The sequence below is a fragment of the Leptinotarsa decemlineata genome, unplaced genomic scaffold, assembly GCF_025532065.1.
Source record: "Leptinotarsa decemlineata unplaced genomic scaffold, Ldec_3_MD MMD2_tig00000035_RagTag_RagTag, whole genome shotgun sequence".
Taxonomy (NCBI): domain Eukaryota; kingdom Metazoa; phylum Arthropoda; class Insecta; order Coleoptera; family Chrysomelidae; genus Leptinotarsa; species Leptinotarsa decemlineata.
Window position 1 is genome coordinate 16,720,913 of NW_027412540.1, and position 22,621 is coordinate 16,743,533.

The 22,621-nt window shown below is 34.8% G+C and overlaps 1 protein-coding gene across 2 annotated transcripts in view; it reads right to left on the reverse strand.

Annotated features, from left to right (window-relative positions):
* tei (irregular chiasm C-roughest protein teiresias) overlaps positions 1-22,621 on the reverse strand; it is a 762,167-nt gene that overhangs the window by 661,737 nt on the left and 77,809 nt on the right. For both annotated transcript variants that reach the window (XM_074171966.1, XM_074171964.1), the window contains exon 2: positions 12,436-12,617. In XM_074171966.1, coding sequence (XP_074028067.1) covers positions 12,436-12,562 — 127 coding nt within the window. In that variant the 5' untranslated portion in view covers positions 12,563-12,617. The remainder of the gene's footprint in view (positions 1-12,435; positions 12,618-22,621) is intronic.

Sequence of the window (22,621 nt, forward strand, 5' to 3'; positions counted from 1 at the left end):
TACACACACAATCGTGTACCAAGTCGAAATCGCAAGTCTGAAAAAGCCATCATCCAGTAGAGTCCCAAGTAATGGTACATGAATAGCGAGAAGACGAGCCTCAGTTTGCAAAATATCAGAAGCTGTCTTCAGTATAATACTGGTTGCTTGATCTAGTGATGGTTTATCCCAAGGCTTCTGGTATTTTATGTCTTCAATGTTTTCTGTTTGGCCAGTTCTGGATTCCAAAAGAGACTTTCCCCGATCAAAAACACAATCAGATATTGGCTTTTGGTAGAGTAAGATACTTTCAGAATGGAGATAAAAATGACGACAAAGCATATGAAGTAGCTGATCAAATCCCTTTAGGAACTGAAAGTGATGCTTGTAACCGAATTACGTCTTCATTTCGGTTATTGGTGATGAGTTCGAACATCTTTCTCAATTAATTTTCAACCATCTCATTTCATATGCACCTCAAAATTTACGATAACTTCAGAATGGCCAATGAATTTTTCAAGAAATGGAATGCGACATGTGTTGATGAATTCAGATTGCGGAAAGACGTCTCATCAATAGCTATTTATCCGTGTCCAGAGCTCCTTGTGATATCATCTGAAAATGGAACTTTTTATAGGTGATGATCGACTATATTGCCAAACATGCGCCAAACTAAGTGACTGTTATCTAGCAGACCACTGTTATAATATTCATACAGTCATTGTTCACTGTGGTTCTGGCGTTGAATCTGGTCAAAGCCGAAACGGACTGGTTTAAGCTTGACGATAGTCGTGTCACTAAGTATTCTGGCGATATATTGAATTTATTGGAGCCTCTGGAGACACCCTACATTTTGTTTTATGAGAGGGAGGACATTGGCAGATACACCCTACATTTTGTTTCATGAGAGAGAACATTGGCAGATCAAGATCTTCAGATGAGGTGGTACTGCAGGTTTTTCCGGGTTTTCCTGCAGCTGAAAAAGCAAATGCGCCACTGGAATAATGAAGTCGCCCCGAAGCGCCAATTAATTTTTGTTGTCTGGTTCAGAATGGTGCTTTAAAAAACTGAATTGCATAAATAGATAATCCAAAATTGTCACTTTCTCTTGATATTTCTACTATTTGAACCTCAAGAATGATGGTATAGAATCACATAAGATTCATTTGTGTTAAGAGCAAATGTCTGACTTATTTGAAAGACAAACAAAATACGTGTTCCTGGAGACGTAAATCAATATTTTGGAAATCTCTTTGCAGAAATCGATTATTCAAATTGATTCTAGGACAGAAAAAGATGTAGTCACGTATTGAAGTTATCTATATTTTCCTGAACTATACTGGCATATATCTATTTAATTCATTACTTTAATGTTTGTATTTCCATTTACTTCCTCTGCTGAACATTCATCTCAATTTTGACACAGCATTCAATTTGTTCAAAAATATAAGGTAGTTTTTACAGAGATCAAACACTTTCTTTAATTAGGAAGGGATGGTTGTGATAACAGAAGACATTTTTTCTTCAAAAAAAAACTATTGCTTTTTTAACAACGTTTCGAATTTAAAGTAGTTTCTTCTTGTTGATAATATCATTAGTGATCGAATCACTTGGTGATCGAATCACGTGTCGAGGGGTTGAAATAACAGTTTGGTGTTGGGAAACAATTCCAGTGATTTTCATTACTACACTGAAGTTTCCAAATAGCGCAACACAAAAAATATAATACCTCTTTCATGAGAAATTGAGTAGTTTTCTTCCTCATTCACAATGTTGGCAATATAATGCAGGATTAACCATGATTAAAAGTATACTATGTCCTAATTTACCATTCTATCAATCTGTGCAAGAAATTATACAATTATCCGGTGGTTTGTGTATTTTCTTAATTGTCTTGAATATCAAACATTCAGAGAAAAATGTAAGACATTTCTAATAAAATGAATTCTTTTAGTCAACAATCATATTTTTATGTGGAAATTCTTTCGAGTACATAATCTCGCCACCACACTTTTTTCGATAGCCCAACTGTTTTTTCACGATGATGAAATACGACAAAGTGCTTTGATGTAATCTCCCAGTGTTTACCTAGTGTCTCTTGAGATGTATAAGGGATTCATTTAAGAAGACTTTGATCTCCTTTCCATCAGAAATTCTTTTTATCTCGAGCCCTTTTGGGCCGTGTGCTCGATTTCAACAATGGCAACGAACTTCACATGATTATCTTGTGTTTCTCTTTCGTTTCGATGGAGTTTTTCTAGCCTCTGGAAACCAGATAGTTATTCTGAAGCAGAGCTACCGTTGTCACTTATACAGCGTGCATGTAGAAGTTGGAATGAGTTATTCTTTAGTCAAACTCATTATACACTTGAAAAATCTTCGGATTGGCCAATTGTTAAATTCAATTTGCAATTACATCGGGAATACTTTTAATATACAGGGCGATACATTCAGAGTGATGTCCTAAGTAACAACTATTGTACTGTCACACCCTTTATATTTTTGGGTTATTCAAATATGAATGAATACTAGTTTCAGGTATAAGACTGACAGATATTGGATTCATACAAAATGTTGAATATCATCAAATACGTCACTACTCTGTACCCCCGTCATCTACTCTGAAGGAAAACATAAACAGAGAATTCGGTATCGCTTTTCCTAATACGACTAATAACCAGTCCGTGCAAAGCTTATTGTTAAATCATCTGAAAATGGAATTTTCAACAGGTGATGATCGACTGTATTGTCAAACATGCGCCAAACTAACTAACTGTTATAAGGAAATAAGTATAGCTGAGACTCCAGTCAATCTAATAATAACACTGATGATTTTCAAACAAGATTCAACCTCTAACGGAAGCAAGAAACTCTTTGGAAGGTTCGAAATAGATGAACATTTCAACCTAGCAGACCACTATTATAATATTCATGCAGTCATTGTTCACTGTGGTTCTGGCGTTGAATTTGGTCATTATTACGCCTTGGTCAAAGAAGAAACGGACTGGTTTAAGTTTGACGATAGTCGTGTCACGAAGTGTTCTGGCGATGCATTGAATTTATTGGAGCATCTGGAGACACCCTACATTTTGTTTTATAAGAGAGAGGACATTGTTAGATCAAGATCTTCAGATGATGTGGTGCTGCAGGTTTTTCCGGGTTTTCCTGCAGCTGAAAAAGCAAATGCGCCACTGGAATCAATGAAGTCGCCCCGGAGCACCAATTAATTTTTATTGTTGTTTTTATTTTATTTTTATCGTTGTTTTAATAACATTATGAATGTTAGAAAAATAATAATAATAATATGATACTTTATTGTCATTAAGGATAAATCTTGGACAAAGCTTGTTAAAAATATATACAAATGTAAGTATAGAAATATAAAATGTGAATATAAAAACACCTACAAAAAAGTAAAGTTAGAACATATACTATAGTTCAACATCGAAATTTCATCTCAACATGTTTATGTACAGACTTATTTAAAAATATTATCAACACTTATGTAATAGACTTATGAACTTATCCAAGATAAATCTCGGATAAATCTTGATTTATCTTGGACCCGGATGTCACGCAGGTTGCTATAGCTGCTCCCGTGACGAAGTTGGGAGTTAGTCCTTGTAATCACAAGGTTTTCCAACGATGACACAAAATCGCAGTTGGCCCCTGATGATGAATCCGCTTGCTTTGTTTGACCCCTTTTTTGCAACAAAGTGTTGTCTATCCTTTACACTTGGCTGTACCGTACTGACGAAGGCTAAATAGCCAGAAACACGTGTCTGCGGTTTGCCCACCTTCCTATGAGTGCTTTGTCCAATAACCTTTCTCCATTGATAATACCATCTCACTCAATATCCCTCTATCTCTTTATATATATATATATATATATATATATATATATATATATATATATATATATATATATATATATATTATAACATAAATAAACACACCCATTGAACCAGACAAACAAACATTTATATCCAAACAAGAATATAAACAAAAATCTTATATAACCTGAATTCAAATATGCACATTTTGTTACGTAAATTTATCATTATAAACTCTTGCAAATCATAATAGGGACTATCAGCCAGAAATATTTTTACTCTTATTCCAAACATTTGGAATAAGAGTAAAACCCACTCTATAGAGCCCACCAAACCCTACTCTATAGAGTGGGGGTGATAACGGGTGACAACGAAATCATTGTACATGGCCCCATTCAGTTGCTTATGAGGAAAACTATTTGAAATTTGGAATGAAGTTAGAGTGCATCTGAAACAATATTTTTGGTGATAAAACACTTGAACCAAAGTCAAGAACGCTGTTCATTGTTTTGATAATTCAATCGAATATAAAATTCTCTTTTCAACGTGAAACCTACCCCGTGAGCAGTATCACGTTAGGGGTTCCTCGCACACCAGTGTCGAAGGACAGGTGGGCATTTGCCGCTAGCTACAGTGAAGAAGGGGGAGTTCGTAAAGTAGTCACTGCTAATATAAAGATGTTAATGGGCGCCAGGTAAATTCAATTCCCCATTCAAATACCCTGTTACCAATTTCAACCCCGAATCTACCAAAAGGATTGAAGTAACCACAATAGAGTCAAAATAAAGGAGTTTATTCGGTACAATTATCCTGAGAGAACACAAATCAAAAGTTGAGATAATTAATCCTACCACACAATAAAAGTTGAAGTTGAGTGAAAGAATGAGCATTCAACATATAACTAAATTACCTCTGGATTGTAATGTAGTATCAGTCAACTATCACACTAGTTTTAAGCAACAATAAAAATATATATAAATATTCAAGCTCACTACAAATATACCGTAGACCTCTATCATCAAGAAATACTGGTCTCAAATCTCTTGTTATCAATTAAAGTTTCATTACAAAATAACCTAGGTACACTAATCGCAGAAATTAAGCCGGAATGTCAAATATATTGGGTTTTTCTACCAAGTATAATTAGGAAGGAATGAGTATCGCTTGAGCTCAGGCTCGTACCGTTTAGAAGACAATACAGGGTAGGCAAATGCAACCACCTATCTTAATTTCCGCTTCACATAAATACATATATACATATAATTCCGATGCGAATCTTAAACTAAAAATTATTATAACTACAACAGTTCAACTGTGGAATCAAATTAACAATAGCTACCGTGTTGTTTTCTTTATTGGTGTGTTGCTCCGATGGCTTAATAATGGCACACCCGGTATATTATGGTACCTCAAGGAAGATGATCCCAAGTTCCAGTAGTTGTTGCAACCCAAGTTGATATCCAAGTAGAATCCAGCCAGATAAGAAAAGAAAATCCAGGCAAGGAAGAATATTCCGGACCGAAATGGATTTTCCGGGCAGTAGGAAGGGAAGGAAAAACCCTGTCAGAATATGGAAGTTCAAATTAGATAAATACCGATAAGAAATAAAATGAATTTAGATATCTGGAGACGTTGAGTATACCACGAACATGGTATGTACCCCGTATAATTGAACCCCTGAATACTGACGGCAAAATCCAAATAAAAATTACAAAACAAACCCACTAAAAATAATTTTTATGAATTTACAGTAATTTATAAGAGTAAATTAAAATCTTGCAACTCTGTACAATAAAATTGTTATCATCTCATGAAGGTTTGGCACATTCAAATGAATGAATGAAATAGAAGAATCAAGATTGAAAGACATAACTTACCCTGGCCGGAAGGGGTTTATTTCTGAACAGCTATGCTCGATCTAGCCGCTGGGAATGGGAAAGATGTGATTAAAAGGCGAGTTACAGTCGTATTACGACGGCTTGACCTGGTTCTCCAGCAATAAGGTCGGCGTGGTATTCTAGAATCCTCCGAAGAGAATGGCGTTGGTCATATATCCAAAATATCCAAAATATTCCAAACTACAACACTAGCTTGACCAACGTCCACTGATATGGCTTGTAAAAATAAAACCCAATGAAGGATGACCACAATGTCACATATTTTTCCACAAGTCAACGAACACACACTCCTTGCTTTTTTGCCGAAAAAAGGAAAAAAAAAAGAATCTTGTTAAATCGCCACTAGGATCGTTCCTGTCTGCCAACGGTCCTTGATAACCAATCAAAACTCAGAAGATTGAAATCTAATGACATCTTAATTCAGCCTATTTTATACGAGCAATTGCTGCCTCAGAACCGAATAGAATTCGGTAGTAGCCACCGGTCAGTTGTCAGAAAGAACCTTTTGAATTATCAAATACAGGAGTACCGTGCCTGAACCATTTATGAGAATCATAATGCACGAACAATATGAATAAACATTTAAAGTAACCTACGATTTTCCACCGACTATCATCAGCTGCTTATATTGATGAGTTTACATTTCGGAACGTAAACCGAAACCATCCGATGCTTTTTGAAATCTTATGACGAACAACAACTGTTAGTTAAGCGGTAAGTATATTTACAATGTTTCCCATTATTCTTTTAGTAATGAGACAGTACCTAAGTATGTCGGATATTCGCTAATAATCATTCTTGTTTCTTACAGGTCGGCCTCATCAAGAAATCTATAAAAATAAACTATAACACCATCATCTTTTGATTATACACCAGTCCAAAGTGCAACTTTTGTGTATTTACGTTTACGGGTCCTCTAAGAAATGCATCGAATAAACTACTACACTTCAAGTCGTCGAATAGTTTAGAGTGATTCGACTACTAAAGCTAAGACCACTTAAGGAAGGATATGCTCGCAAGGTTACGCTATAACGTGTGGTTACGTGTTGAAGTTAAATTAATTTACCGACCAGACATACAACCACGAATTCAATAAGCATACCCACCATACTGGATGATCATAGAAGGCTGTATCAAGTATAATATTTGATAAAGTATATACATAATATGCAAAATAAATCAATATACCTTTATAGTAAAAAGAGTATTATTAAATAATGGCTAGTGCCAAAAATCAACGTAACAAACGATATAATAATATTAGTAATTATAAGTATAATTATCAATAGTAAAGATTCAAAAATGAAAATTACCACTAATCCGTGTATTTTTTCTTTCTCTTAATGTTTATTTCATTTCATTTATCTCGAAAATCCTAATAATGAGTGATATTTTTGAATTTGAAATCGAAGTGTATCTCTTTTATTACAAAAATATGTCGATAGTAAAAGTAAAAGTAAAGAAAAAATTAACAGTTCAGTATCTTCGACACTTCTTGCAGTAAAATAGGTAGGTAGGTAGGTATGTAGGTCTAAAGTGAGTGGGTCTATTCGACCCTCCACCGCAACCCGCAAAGGTTTATTGTGGCTCACACCTATTCACACTCTGCCAAAAAAACCCAGCTTCTTAACGAAGCCGATTAGTTTGTATGATGAGTGGTCTTTCAGGTCAGATGGTGAGAGCCGATGGAAAGACCTGATTCGGTCCCCAGCGGGTCAGACACAAAGTATATTCTCTGCTGTTTCATCATTTTTCAGACAGAGGCAACACACACTGTCTTCCGACAGTCCAAGTCTCTGCATATGATGATTCAAATGACACTGACCTGTAAGAAGGCCTGTTAGACATCGTAGTTTATCCCTATTGTAGTCCAACAACTGTTTGGTATCAAGCTTCGAAGGGTGAATAAACGCCTTGGAGTGAGTCAATCCTGGAAGATTCTGCCAAGAAGTCCATAAATCTTCTTGCCATCCAAGTGTTCAATGTTTGGCAAAGCCCAAAGCTATGCCAATGTTCTGGTCCGATGAAGCCGCTTGCAGCACCCTCCTTTGCAAGAGAGTCAGCAGCTCCACTGCCTTCCAGGCCAGTATGGCCAGGAATCCATGCCAGGGACAATCTGTTAAGTCTTCTTATCGAGGAGAGTCGTTTTTGGCAGTTTGTTACCAATTTAGACGTAGCTCGGTAGAAGCCAAGAGCTTCCAACACCGCTTGACTGTCCGAGAATATTTTTATTGATTTTTGTGTGGGGTTGGATTTATCCAATCTAGCCTCTCTCTCCAGAAGAATGTGGAGAGGAGGTAGATCTAGAAGGATCTCCATGGCCGCTGGCGTTTGTTTCTCCACACTTCGGGTTGTTGACAATATTTCTATAGATGACGTCATAAGGCCGCAATATTGAATTTTGAGAAAATAGATTCTACGCCGTCATTTTGGGAAGTAAAAACCTGTATTCTAATCGAGTCGCGCTAATTGTGAACTTTCTACTCGAAAAGTGAAACTCTGATTCTATAGACGCATTCAATCACAGTTCAAGTTGTCCCAGTTACTTGAAACCACTTGACGACCACTTGACTCAAGGGTTGCACTGGCAGCTTCAAAAATCCCTTACGCTACAACTGAAACGCTCTTTCCATCAAGGTAACATTTCACAAAAAAGTTTTTTCTTTCGAGAAAATGGGTACTGAGCATCCATCGTTCGTCGTTGATCAATTCAGCCACTATTGATCATCGAGTATCATCGAAGACCAAAGTAAAATTCTTTCAAAGACACAAAATGAAACAATGAAAAAAGTTTTTCGTAAAACTCACTTTCACTACCACGAATATCTTTCTACAACGCCAACAACGTCTTCGACTCCCTTTCGAGTCGTTCGAACAACAAAAGTTAATTTATAAGTAAACGAATTTGAATGCCGAGTTCGAGGTAAGTTGTTTCCTTTGGGATATTTCTGTCCCCTGCTCGCGCATAAGGCCGTCGTTCCGAAAGAAACCTTTCGTTGATTTTATTTTCCGCGTTAAACTTTTATTCGGCTGTAAATTCAAAATTCCCTCGGCTGCTGTACTTATCGTTCACCTTTTATATTTTATTTATGTCAGTAAGTTACTTTGTAGGATTCGTTCCACCCACCTCTCAATCAGTTTTGTTTTTTGTTCAAACACTTCGATATTATTTCAAGTTTTTTTTTGTGGAAAGTAGAAGAACTGTTGAAAATAAAAGAAAGTAAATAGTACATTACACAAATTCAGATCCTTACTTGTGAATATTGCAAAAAAATTGAATATTGACATATGATGCAAATAACGTGACTACTACTTTTTCAACACGCTTTTATTAGTTTCACCTGTATGTATGATGTTTGTTTTTGTTTGTCAGTTTGTAACTCCAGAATTATCGACATTATTGCTTGATCTATTCGCGGTCAGATGGCGCTATATGTAACCTCCTTGATATAATTCGAACTCACTTTACATGTATTTCTTCATTTGAAAAAAGTTTTTTTTTAATAACACGCGCGCCTGCTGCCTTCCTTGGGCATGGTAGCTGATTTTCAGGCTTCCTCTCCGAAATCGGAAAATATCAATGGTCATTTTTCCAAACAATATACGGATGATTGACCCCAAAGTTTAGATAAAATGAATGCAGTTTAAAAAGACTAAAAAAGAAGCTTTTATAGCATACGAAACTAAAAAATGAAAAAATAAATGTAGTTTAAAAACTAAAAAACACGCTTTGAAAGAACATCAAACTAAAAAGTTAAAAATATTTTTTTTATAAGCTTAAAACAATAACGAACGAACAATAGTAGTATTATTGTCAAAAAAGCGCGGGCGCTTTGTGCCATATTTTTGTATATCAAGCGCCCGTCGCTTTTTTCACAATAATACTAGTATTTTTCGTTCGTTATTGTTTCAAGCTCATTTTTTTTAATAATTTCAACTTTTTAGTTCGATGTTCTTCAAGAGCGTGTTTTTCAGTTTTGTAAACTATATTTATTCTGATTGAGTTTAATTTCGATTGAAACATTCGATCCACATTCAAATTTGGAAAAAGATATCACTTTGAAAAATCGGATATAACGCTGAATTTATTAGTCACACTGTATGTTGATTCATCTATCTTCCTAGCAAAGACATGCCATTACCAATAACAACTTCCGAATTAAAATTTTGTAAAATATTGAAGGAAATTAAATACATTTTGAGATAGATATAAAACAGTAGCATATTTCCACTGCTATTGTATTGAGGTTGAAAATATTTTCAAACAAATAATTGTCAATTTTCATCCATATCTTATCTAATATGAGGTCTGTAAAAAAATAAGGCGAATTTTGAAATTTCGCGAAAAACGTATATTCAATTAGCGATTTTTTCATGTTGGTACACTTATGTCGAACCTATGGTCACAGTTTTAGCTATTCAGCATGTTTAGTTTGTTGGTGAGGGGCATAAAAGTTAAGAAGTATTTTGCGTGTTCGACGATTTTCTGCTATCTAAAAAAAATTAATCAAAAAGTGTGCATCAAATTTTTGCAAATAAATCAAAGTAAGTCCCAAAACACTTGAAATTCTGACAGTGGCATACGGTGATTGTACTCTGAGTCAGAAAAATGTTTACAAGTGGTACAGGGTTATTCACTTTAAATCACCCACCCCTTATCATCGTTATTATTGCCTACAGAAAAAAAGTTAAATGTAAAAGTAGTGTGCTTATGACTGAATTTTGATAAAATGCTGTCAAAAATAAAGTAGCGTGCGGATTTCAGGAGATACAAATTTTTATAATATTTTTTTTTTAAATGGGACATCCAGTATATTATTGAATTTTTGGAATGGTCTTTTATTCCTGATTTCAAAAATATACAATATGTTACCACTATCTTATAACGTTTTTGAGTTATTAGAGGTGAGGAAGAAAAATTTCAAATATTGAAAAATAGGAAACAGAAAATGTATTTAGGAAATTAAATAACATGATAAGTCATAACAGATGTTCAATATGCCCACAATTATTGTCAATGCATAATTGATAACGTCTTCTTATATTTATAAGTGCATCGGAAATTGCTTCATTATTGACATTCAGATTGATTATTTCACGTCGAATCGTGTCTTTATTCATTGAATATTATTATTATTATCGTTATTAACAATGTCTTTCAGAAATCTCCAGAAAAATGAATCCATAGGGGTCAAGTCTGGACTATTAAGTGGTCATTTAATGCTTCCATTATTTCCTATCCATATTGGGAATACATTTTTCAAATGTTCTGGAACGGGTAGCCCCATCTTGCATCTGAATCATATTGGCAAGCTCGGCTTCCGAAAATTTTTATATAAGAATATTTTCTACTTCTGGGATAAGTATTTCTTGATAGGTAACTCCTGTCAATATATAATCATAAAATATTGGGCCAACAATTTTATTTCTATAAATTCCGCACCAAACGGGAACAGTTTTTTTTTCTGATTTCTTCATTTGTTTAAACAATCGTTTTCTGTTGTCCTTTCTTTCCCACGACCTTCAATTTTTCCTATTGAAAACTCCTGCCGTGGAAAAAGATTAGTCCATAATATTTTAGTTAGATAATCGGTATCCGCCTTCAAGTTTTGAATCATCTGTTGGCAAAATTCCAGCTTTCACCTCTTACGATCCTCTGTTAAAACTTGCACGGGTAAAATTTTATATGGTTTGTAGTTGGGTTTTTTCAACGTACGCTGGATTTTGGAATAACTTTCACCTAATTGATCTGCTATATCCTTCATACTGCATCCAGAATTTTCTAAAAAATATTGCAATGTTTCAAAAAAGTCTATTTGCGAATTAATATGCATAGGCTTACCTTCGAAATGAAGCAGTATATCTAGCTGTTCTTCCTGGTTTTCCTGAATAACACGCTTTTTACTACTGAAACTGAAGGTATGATTCACCTTTTGGTAAATATTCTTGAATGTATTCTCTGACGGTGTTGAATGATTTGGATACAATACTCTTGCTCTTTTTGCTGCACGTTTATTATTTTTGTTTTGTATATTTTCACAATTTTTTTAATATGTTTCTTTTTCAGACTATATCATCTTGAAGGTATGCACCGTTTACGAGAAGCAATATGAAGAAAACGTCCGGTATTGTGAAAAAACAATTCATGGCTTTTGCATCACGATAATGCACCTGCTCACTCGTCATTATTTGTTCGTGATCTTCTGGCCAAAAACAACATCCTAATCATGCGTCAGCCACCGTATTCACCAGATTTGGTCCCCTGTGACTTTTTTCAGTTCCCAAGATTGGAGAGACCCAGGAAAGGATGAATTTTTGCGACGATTGAGGAGATAACTGAATTGCCGAGAGAGCTCAAGTACATACCAGATATGCAGATATGATACTGCTTAGAGGATTGGAAAAGATTCTGGCACAAGTGTATTATATGTGAGGGGGATTGATTTGAAGAGAACAAAATAGGCATTGATAAAGGAATAAATATTTTTTGAGAAAAATGAAAATTCACCTTATTTTTTGAACAGGCCTCGTATACCTGACATAACAACTTTTTCATCATTTCTGAACTATTTTTGTTATGAAAATTTGGAGAATTTATTTATTTATTTATCAGAATTATCAATAATTAGGGAATGTAATAAAAATACTACAACAAAGTAACGTTCTTCTCTTACATATATCCGTTGCACTAAGTCATTAAAAAAGTCGTGATAATGTTCACTCACCTATAACTGCAGAAACAAGAAGAACCAATAACGTAACCTTCATCCATCGTATAACTCCAATTAGCTTGAGTCTCATGTCGTCAGAAATACCATGTCTGTTTTTCACTGTTGTTATTCGGAAGCGCATCCACCGGAGAACGTCCCACTGGCACACTAACTACTTCCCGAAATTACATTCCGACCTGTCGACAAAGAATTTCATTAGAACTATGGTTTGATATTGAATTAATTACTCGTTTCATTGGGATTTTCTAATAAACTAGTTTTATTTTTTGTATTAAATAAGAGTTACTTTTCGAAAAAAATGTTTAAGAACAGATTTTTTTTACCCAATTTGAGGAAATCTTTTACTCTCATTCATAAAAATGCGAACTATACAGGGAGGATCATGAAAAACGTATCGCAAAGCATAACGGCCAGAGAAACGACGTTTCGCATATTGTCAAATATGGAAAATAATCATGAAATAATTCAAATTCATTTAAGCGAATACGACATGAATTGAAAGATGTTCCAACCTTAACTTCAATATTCTAAAACAAAAACACTCAGTATTCAGAATTCCATCTTTCAATATTCCAAGTTCATAGACATCAAAATTGATATGATCACAGTATACAGGCTGATTCACGGTGGATGGCACATTAGACGTTTCTGGTGAACCAGACAACGGATCACTTTGAAAATTCAATGGAGGGCATATTCGGACATTCTCTAGCCAACTAAAATTATTTCGACAATGCGGTGTTGCCGCTTCTATTAGAAAGCAGTAGCAACTTTGATTTTTCAAATGGAACACTCTGTATATAATATTATTTTTGGAATCTCCAACAATTTCCCGACAACTTTTCTTGATATTTCCCTATACCTATCTGTTACCGTTTTCGAAATAAAAATTAATTTCAATTTTTTTCTTCGAAAATCATGACTTCTAAAAATGCCGATATCTTTTAGTTAAGAAGTACTATGATATCGAAATTTGGTTTGGAGTTAGGTGATACTTGGACACTTCCCACACGTCAGCCTAATCTCCGTTACTTCAATACAGGGTGGTAAAAAAATACAGTTTTTTCGTTTGCTTGAAAAAGTTGCTGAAATTTGATTATTTTAAATGGAACACCCTGTATATTATTGAAAATTCGGAAAACTGCTGAAATTTGCTTTCTTTCCATGTATATCATACCTATACCTAACTAGTCAAGTTTCGGACTTATGAACATTTATTTGTGAAAATGTCCCTTCAGAATGGTATTTCCATTCGGTATTTGGTAAGCAGGCCATGATTACTATTTGACAGTAGCGTTGTGACATTCTCCTAATAATATCGACATTTTCGTCACTTCAGAAGTTGCAAATACCTTCAAAACGATGGAACAAAACTATTCAAACGAAGTTCTTATGAATTTGTTTATTATTTTTGGACAGTGTGACAAAATTATCAGCAGAACATATAGAAAGTTCAATGAAATGTATCCGAATCTACCGCCAATGAACCTCAAGAAATTTATACGAATTCAGAACAATTTCAATGCATTTGGATCAACTTTAAAAGCACCAAGAAACTTGAAATTGGAAATATTGATATGAATAATTATAAAAAAGTAAAACAATCATGTGGAATATTTCAAAATATGTTCGAATCGCTGGCCGTTCACTTCCAAGCACTTTAAAATGCGGGTGTTACTGCTTTCGTGGTGGCAGATCTGATTTCATTGGGATCCAAATCTTCAAATGTTTGGGCAATCCTTTCTAACATCTCTAACATCTCTCGAACGCACGGGTATTTTGTAAACTTTTTCTTTAAACATTCCCCACAAATAAAAATCTAATGGATTAAGATCGGGTGATCTCGCTGGCCAATTCTATGGTCTCAAGCAGACGTTGCATAGATTGCATACTGGGCATTTTACCTTAGTATAGTGACCGGATCAAAGTTGCAATGTCATAAATATTGAGGGAGGTTAAGATCAAGAGACACAGTATTGAGAAAACCATTCAGTATCTACCGATCTTCAGAAAAGGTTCCAGCAATGCAGCACATCTCGTTTTCTTCGATCCTGCTGGATGGCAGTATAAAGTAAGTTTCTGGTGATTTATTGTATTTCTGTTTAACATTTTAGTGTAAGTTCATTCCTGTTTCCTGTTATCACCGTTTCGTTTCAATAAATATTTAATTAAGTTTTCAAGTGAGTTCTTTCATTATTTGGATGAATGGGTGAAACAGCGGATACAATCCTCTCGTTTATAAGCCAAGCAAGTACTGAGTTGCGACAATATATCCAAAAACACGTCATATCTTTTCGTAAGAATGACAAATTTCGATCCAAAAACTATTGCAAAACCTTCAACCCTTTCAGCGGACATATCATCCACCATAAAACAGGAATGTGGATAGAAAACAGCTTTCGATGTTTTTTTCATTTCTACTTTGATATGAAGGAGCTTTGAAAATCTAAAACGTACTGAATAGATCGCCAACCTCTATATTCCAGATTCGTTCTGGCAGATCTTCTAGTGGAACATATGAAGCATTTTATGTATTTCCACAAAAAGATCTGGAGGACCTGAGTCTGGTGACTAAGAAGGTTAATTAAGTGTATCCCTTCGTCCTATGGAGTGTTCTCAAAACCTGTCGTTCAAATAATTTGGAACATTTCATAAATAATACGAAAGCGCATCGTCTTGTTGAAACATCATTTATCTCCAATGTATACAGGACCATTCTCTACGATATTGGTGAGAGCTGGGATGATAGCTTTCAAGAATACATCGAAGTACATATTACCTGCTAAGCTGGAAAGAAAAATACTAGATGAAAATATTCAAGAATAGACCGTATTTTCAATTGTTGTATTTTCCATCGTTATTCATAATATCATTATGTTCACTTATTTCTACACTCTCAGATGCATCTAGATGCCTGTTGTTGTTAACTTTCCCAACTAATCTTAATGAACTAAAGTCTATGGAATAGTTTTTTTGCAAAATATGACGAGCGACTACTTATATCTTAAGATTTAAGGAACACTCAGCACATCCAAAATATGGAAGACCAGAAAAATTAGAAGGACACATTGTAAAATTAATTTAAGACTAGTAGATAAGGCAATTTTGTGAAATTAATTTAAGACACTCGACACGTACGTCCCTAGAAGTATATATGTTTTGAATAAGGATAACATTGTAAGTATATTTAGTTTAATCTTCCTCATGAAGATGATTACTTGGTGATCAAAACACGTGTCGAGGTGTTGAAATAACGATTTGGTGTTGGGAAAAAACTCCAGTAATATTCATTAGTACACCAAAGGTTCCAAACAGTGCATCACAAGCACTTAATAAGTTTCCAAATGAATATCTGAGGATTGTGAAAGATCTGATAGTAACAACAATACCTGAAGCCAGAGTATACCAAAGCCAACTCAGAAACAAATATAAACGGGTAACGAGCTCGTATCAGTTTTGCCACTTCCCAATCCTAAGGAATTTAGATATCAAATTGGAGTAGAGCTCATCATCGATGGTTTAACTATTGTGCAGATGTGGCTAAGTTGCCATCTGAGGATAAATACTGTGTTGGCTTCATCATAATTCAAGACAACAGAATACTTATAGAATGGAACTTTGAAATATGTTTTTCCGTTAACCAGCTATCGCACCCCTACGAACGACAACCCTCAGAAGTTGAAACTTGTGCGAGCACTAACGAGGTCTTACATTTCAACGTGTGATTCCTAACACGGATTGGACGATAACAAGTGAAAATCGATCGTTCTGCCTGCGGCTTGAACGATCTACAGACACATCGGCCAATTGACTGAGTGAATAAAGCACCCACGTCGAATCGCCTTGCTACCGACCGATGAATGAAAATAAGAAACACTATATTTCACAATTTGGATTGAAAAGAAAAAATATTGAATTGAATATATGTTATAGTTGTTGTGGTAATCTGCATTTATCAGCATGTTCTACAAATCTTGATAAAGCTTCAAAATATATCTTGTCGTTTTCCTAATATTTCAGGCACATACTCACAAGGTGAAAAAATATATTGTGAATCTGATATTGAGTAAAACCATATCATCTGTATGCAGGCTCATTTAATTATTGATCTCTCCTTCAAGGGATGCCGATATTATTTGTAATGATGAAAATTTCACTTTGCAATTCAATACTGAAATGTTATTCATCATCAGACAATACAAACAAGCTCCAATAACCACACCAGAATTGTGTCGACGCCTATCGCAATCATTCATATGCGAATCGAATCCGTATTATTTGTAGAATCAATACTAGTTTGAGAGCTCAAATGCCATAATATTCTTTTTGAACAACGTGATAATACGTACAACAAACATGAACTTTCAATGAATTCCAGGATAATTCAGTTTTCAATAGGTACTGAAATCGCGTTTGGAGAAAATTATTGACCAATATATTGAATACATAACGCTTACTATCTGATATGACCAATTCTGAAAACATACTGTGATTTTAGAATCAGTGAACGATATAGGTACCAATATTAGGTGGGCTGAAAAGTTCGAAGGCTAACAAAAAGATGGCGCTACTAATATTAAATCCATATGATTCAAGTTAACCCTTGAAAATGGAGAAAAATGAATTTCTTGTGTTAAAAAAGCATTGCTTTTTGGTGAGGACGATACAGGCAGTGGACGCCCCAAAGAGGCTGTAAACGACGACAACATTAAAAACGTCAACGAAATAATTTTTGATGACAGTTTTGTTTCTGGCCGGACGTGCCGATAGCGACGGTCCAAGTCGGTACGTGGACGCTATTTTTTGAAATGGAACTCATTTCGTTTTATAACGTTTTATAACGTGCCAGCATAAATATTACATCAAAAATAGTGTTAATAAAAATCGTTCACATGTTTTAAAATAAATAGTTCTCTCATTCACGCCGGTTGAAGGCCGGGGTGGACCGGATGTCCACGTGGGAGTGCTAAAGTGGAATAAATATATAACACGTTGTCCCATTCACGCTGGTTGGAGGTCGGGGTGGACCGGATGTCCACGTGGGAGTAGGATCGCAACAAGTGAACATATATGAAAAAGATGATAGTTTTATATGTGTTGCATATATTAAATAGTGAATGAAAATATATTAAGAAGAAAGAAATTGAGTACAGTATTGTGTAAAACAAGACTCTTGTTTTCCCTGGACAAAGTTTTCATTATATTTATCACTATAATAAAAAGAGTACTGGTCATAATAGCGCCATCTAGAAGCTGGGACCAAATTTAAGAGAAAGAAGAATTTTTGATGACCACAAACTGAAGGTAATCAAGATAGCTGAGGCTCTGAAAATATCGAAGGAACGTGTTGGACATTTGAGTGTGCGAAAGCTCTGTTCAAAGAGGGTACCGCGCGATCTCACAATCGACCAAGAACAACAGCGAATTTATTATTCTGATAAAACAACTTTATGTACAATGGATGAAACAAGGCTCCATTGCCTAAAGCCTAAAGCCTAAAGACAAATCGTAGATAATATAAAAATACTATCAAAAAATTGTATGACTGTTATAATCATTTTATTGAAAAAACTACATTTTAAACTTCAGGAAAACATAGCGAACATGATTTCTTCAAATAAGTTGTATCTTGCAAGAACGATTTTGAAATAATACGTGTTCATGCAGCTGCAGTTTCGTAAGAATGTATCATATTTCTCACCAACCGATTTCCTGGAGTGTATGAAGTCCACTAAATACTAGAGAATTGTCCGGAATTCTTGGGGTTCTTGTTGAATACTCTTCGTGAGCAAAACAATAGCAGAATCAATACTCCTGACAGCTCTAGATTGAATTATTCCGTACACTCTATCTCGTCTTGTGTTCGTAAATCTTTTGCTGTCAAAATCTAGTAAATCTAGTAAATCTTCAAGATGTAGCAAAAACGTACGTGAATTTCTGGAACTTCAACTAGCGTTTCCTAATATGGCTTATAACCAGTCTGTGCAAAGCTTATTGTTGAATCATCTGAAAATGGAACTTTTAACAGGTGATGATCGACTGTATTGCCAGACATGCACCAAACTAACTGACTGTTATAAGAAAACAAGTAGGTATAGCTGAGGCACCAGTCAATCTAATAATAACACTGATGATCTTCAAACATGACTCAACCTCTGATGGAAGCCCCAAACTCTTATGACCACTATTATAATCTTCATGCAGTCATTGTTCACTGTGGTTCTAGCGTTGAATCTGGTCATTATTACGCCTTGGTCAAAGACGAAACGGACTGGATTAAGTTTGACGATAGTCGTGTCGCTATGTCGTGTCGCGATGTATTTAATTTATTGGAGCCTCTGGAAACAACCTAAAATTTGTTTTATGATAGAAAGGACATTGGCAGATCACGATCTTCAGATGATGTGGTGCTGCAAGTTTTTCCGGGTTTTCCTGTAGCTAAAAAAGCAAATGCGTTACTGGAATCAATGAAGTCGCCCCGGAGCGCCAAGTAATTTTAGTTTTTGTTTTATTATTTCATGATTTGTATTTTGGAACTGTCAATTGAGTTATCTTTGCAAGCACTAAATGAATAGAAATCTCACTGGATTACCTTAGATTTTATAATTGATATTTTGGATTAGCAATAACAAAAAGTGGAATATATTATGCATTAGATGCATTGTAAGAAAGAACAAGGATGTCCTTAGATTATTATTGATGAAATTTAAGGTGCCGGTACCCAAATTGTGACAAATTAGATTTTAAGGAAGAATGTACATTGTAATAATGAATATAATGGAAACACGATGGAATGTTCGTACCATCACAATAGACACGAATTCCATCATTTATTAGGAAGGATGTTGTGACGCGATATTAACAAATTCTGTACTAAATACGATGTATCACGTAGCACAAGTAAATGGTGAATTTTTCCTTTTGATGAATATATCTGAAAGCAATAGCTGAATAATTTATACGCCCAGGAGCAAAACATATTCTGAAAGAATGCTTTTGAAAGAACTTGAATTCATGCTCACAATAGTTGATTACAATAGTTGCAGGTATTACCAACAACATAATAGCAGTGGAAAAACGGCGTTTTCTCTTCAAGAAGGGCCATAAATCTGCGAATATGAATGTCAAAAACGTGCAAAATTTTTATGTCTGACACATACACACTGTATCTTGATTGTTCAGATATCAATTGGATTTTTTTTAAATTATATTAAAGTTCTTCTTGATGAAACTGTTGTTTTCAGAAATTTGTTTTGTGAATATTTGGAGTAGAAACCTTAGTTTTTGAGTTCATAATGTACTATGTCTATATTTATTCGAAATCAAGAAAAGCAACAATAACTCAATAGGTATAGTATAGTAGTAGTATAGTGTCTCATATTCAAGGAAAAGTGTGTAGAACCCAGAGCGAGCAGTAATGGTGGCGTGTAGTGGAAGATTAGGATTTTTATCTTTGCACGTATAACATTCCGACATTTAGCAATCATTCACGTAAACCATCTTGAGGCACTGAATGAGTTTTATAAATTATAGTGTATTATTACCACTATGAGAATCTAATGGACTCAAATATTCTACAAGGAAAAGTTTCCTTCAAATTCTAATGGACAACAAAGATGAAAAAAGTACTCTATCTTGTTGAAATGCCAACTCATTATCATTCCAACCAATACTATGTTCAATAATACCTGTCAAGTCGGTATTGGAGTGTCTTCTTAATATTATAAATACCTTTCTCTCGTAATATAAATTTCCTGGTAGGAAACATATACCAACAACACAGTCACCATAAATCCAACCTCACGTTCAGCTACTCAGAATATTATTTGTATTGTTGTTGTAGTAAACTGAATTTAGCAGCAACTCCTGACAATGCTTCAAAACATATCTTGCCATTTTCCCAACATTTCAGGCATATACTCACAAGGTGAAGAAATATATTGCGAATCTGATATAAAACTATAAGTAGATGAACTATGTCGGTTCTATTACACCGGAAATTCAACCAACAGAAGCAATGAAGTACATAGAACTCTGAACGGCCTACGTAGAAATAACGCATCAAGCAGCGTGTTCGACCGTTTTCCTTACGTTTTCGACCGTTCTTCATGCATTTTCGACCGTTGTTCGTGCGTTTTCGTGCGCAACCGTCACATACTTGACCATTTGCGCACGAAAGCGCTACACGAAAAGCGTTATGAAAAAAAAAACTATTGTTTTTCTCGTGTAACGTTTTTTCGTGCAGCGCTTTCGTGGCGTAGTTGGTCAAGTATGTGACAGTTACGCATGAAAACGCACGAAAAACGGTCGAAAAAACGGTCGAAAAAGCACGAAAACAGTCGAAAACGCACGAAAAACTGTCGAAAACGCACGGAAAACGGTCGAAAACGCACGAAAAAACGGTCGAAAACGCTGCCCGATGCATAATTTCTACGTAGGCCGTACAGAGCTCTATGTACTTCATTGCTTCTGTCAGTTGAATTTTCGGTGTAATAGAATCGGCATAGTTCATCTAGTACTATACCATCTGTATGTAGATTCCTTCATCCTTTTCAAGGGATGCCGATATTATTTGTCATGATGAAAATTTTACTTTGCAATTCAATACTGAAACGTTATCCACCATCAAACAATACAAACAAGCTATAATAACCACACCAGAATAGTGTCACCATAAATCCAACCTTACATTTAGCTTCTCAGAATATTGTTCGTAAACTTCATCAATAAAGCATGGATTTTTGTTAGACCAATACTGGTATTGGGCTAATATAGTTCAATTATCGATACTTACTCCACAGTTGAAAATGAACAATTGTGAGCAGAATACTAGGCCAAAATAATCTCAATGAGATGCTGAATGAAGATGAATTGAATGTAAATCATTCAACCATAGCGAGCCTCCCCGGTTTCGCACGGATACCATCACCATATTTGAATCAATTCACATGAAACACCAATGAATCAATGATTAATCGCGTTCATACACATGCTGCGGGATTGTACTTTGTTCTAAATAGAAGGTTTTCTAAAGAATATACCACCTTCCAAACGGTGTATCTTCTGACCACTAATCCTGTTTAGCTTCAGATTTCGAATCTCGTAACGCAGTGGTTGTAGGTAACCTTCCAAATAAAAATAGACGGGTTCGAGCAATATTTTTTCAAATGTAAAATCGGCTCACCTTGTATGATTTTCTAACATATAAAAAATCAGAGGATCCATTCTGAACTATTCGTCGTATCCACTCCACGAAATAAAATTGACATGGTTTTGAAAAGTTTTCCATATGCAATCGTCTCAAGCAGTGTGATCAAAAGAGATGTTCATTGATTTGGGCACTATATATTGAAGTGAAAAAATGACAACACTCTTATCCAAACAGTTAGAATACAAATGAATCAAAGCCGAAAAGAAAGTGGAAGACGCCTACACAGAGAGACAAGGGACAATTACTTTAAACGATACAAGAAAAATTCACAGATCCAGAAATATACAAAAACTGAAAATGGAATCGTTGTTGAGAAGTTTTCTGGAGTGGAAGTATTCCCATGCACAACCTTTCTTTTCTCTATGAAATATAAAGAGAAAACTGGTATCTGATATTTGTTGCATGTTTTGTTTATTTCACTGCTCTCTGTCAAAAATCTGAATGAATGAAAAAAGTGGTTATTTTTCGATTTTATCAAAGAATATTTTGAATAAACAGAAACAGTTTAATTTCAAATTTTCAATATTTGAAGTGTCGTCATTAGATATAAAAATCCTGAATAATGTTTATCTCACCAACAACATAACCCAGAAATTTTAAAAAGTTGTGAAACGACATGAAGTGAAGAATATAATTATCCTTCACTTGATTTGAATCTCATTAAAAAATTGTACCACAACCAAATATTTATTTATGAATAACAAAATCCGCCGCTAAGAACCATGAACTTGATAAGATTATTTGAAAATATAAAAAACAAATACATCGTCATACTATTTTTTGAAAATAAAATCTCTGATATTTCATTAAATGAAATCTGTGCGAGGTAATAATCCAAAATTTATGTGGTAATTAAAACGAACATTAAAAATTTCAGCAATAACCGTAGTGGTTACTGGTTTATAACAGTAATTGAATTTTTCATTACACGAGTTTATTTTCCTGGTGTGATAACTCAAACAGGGTTGC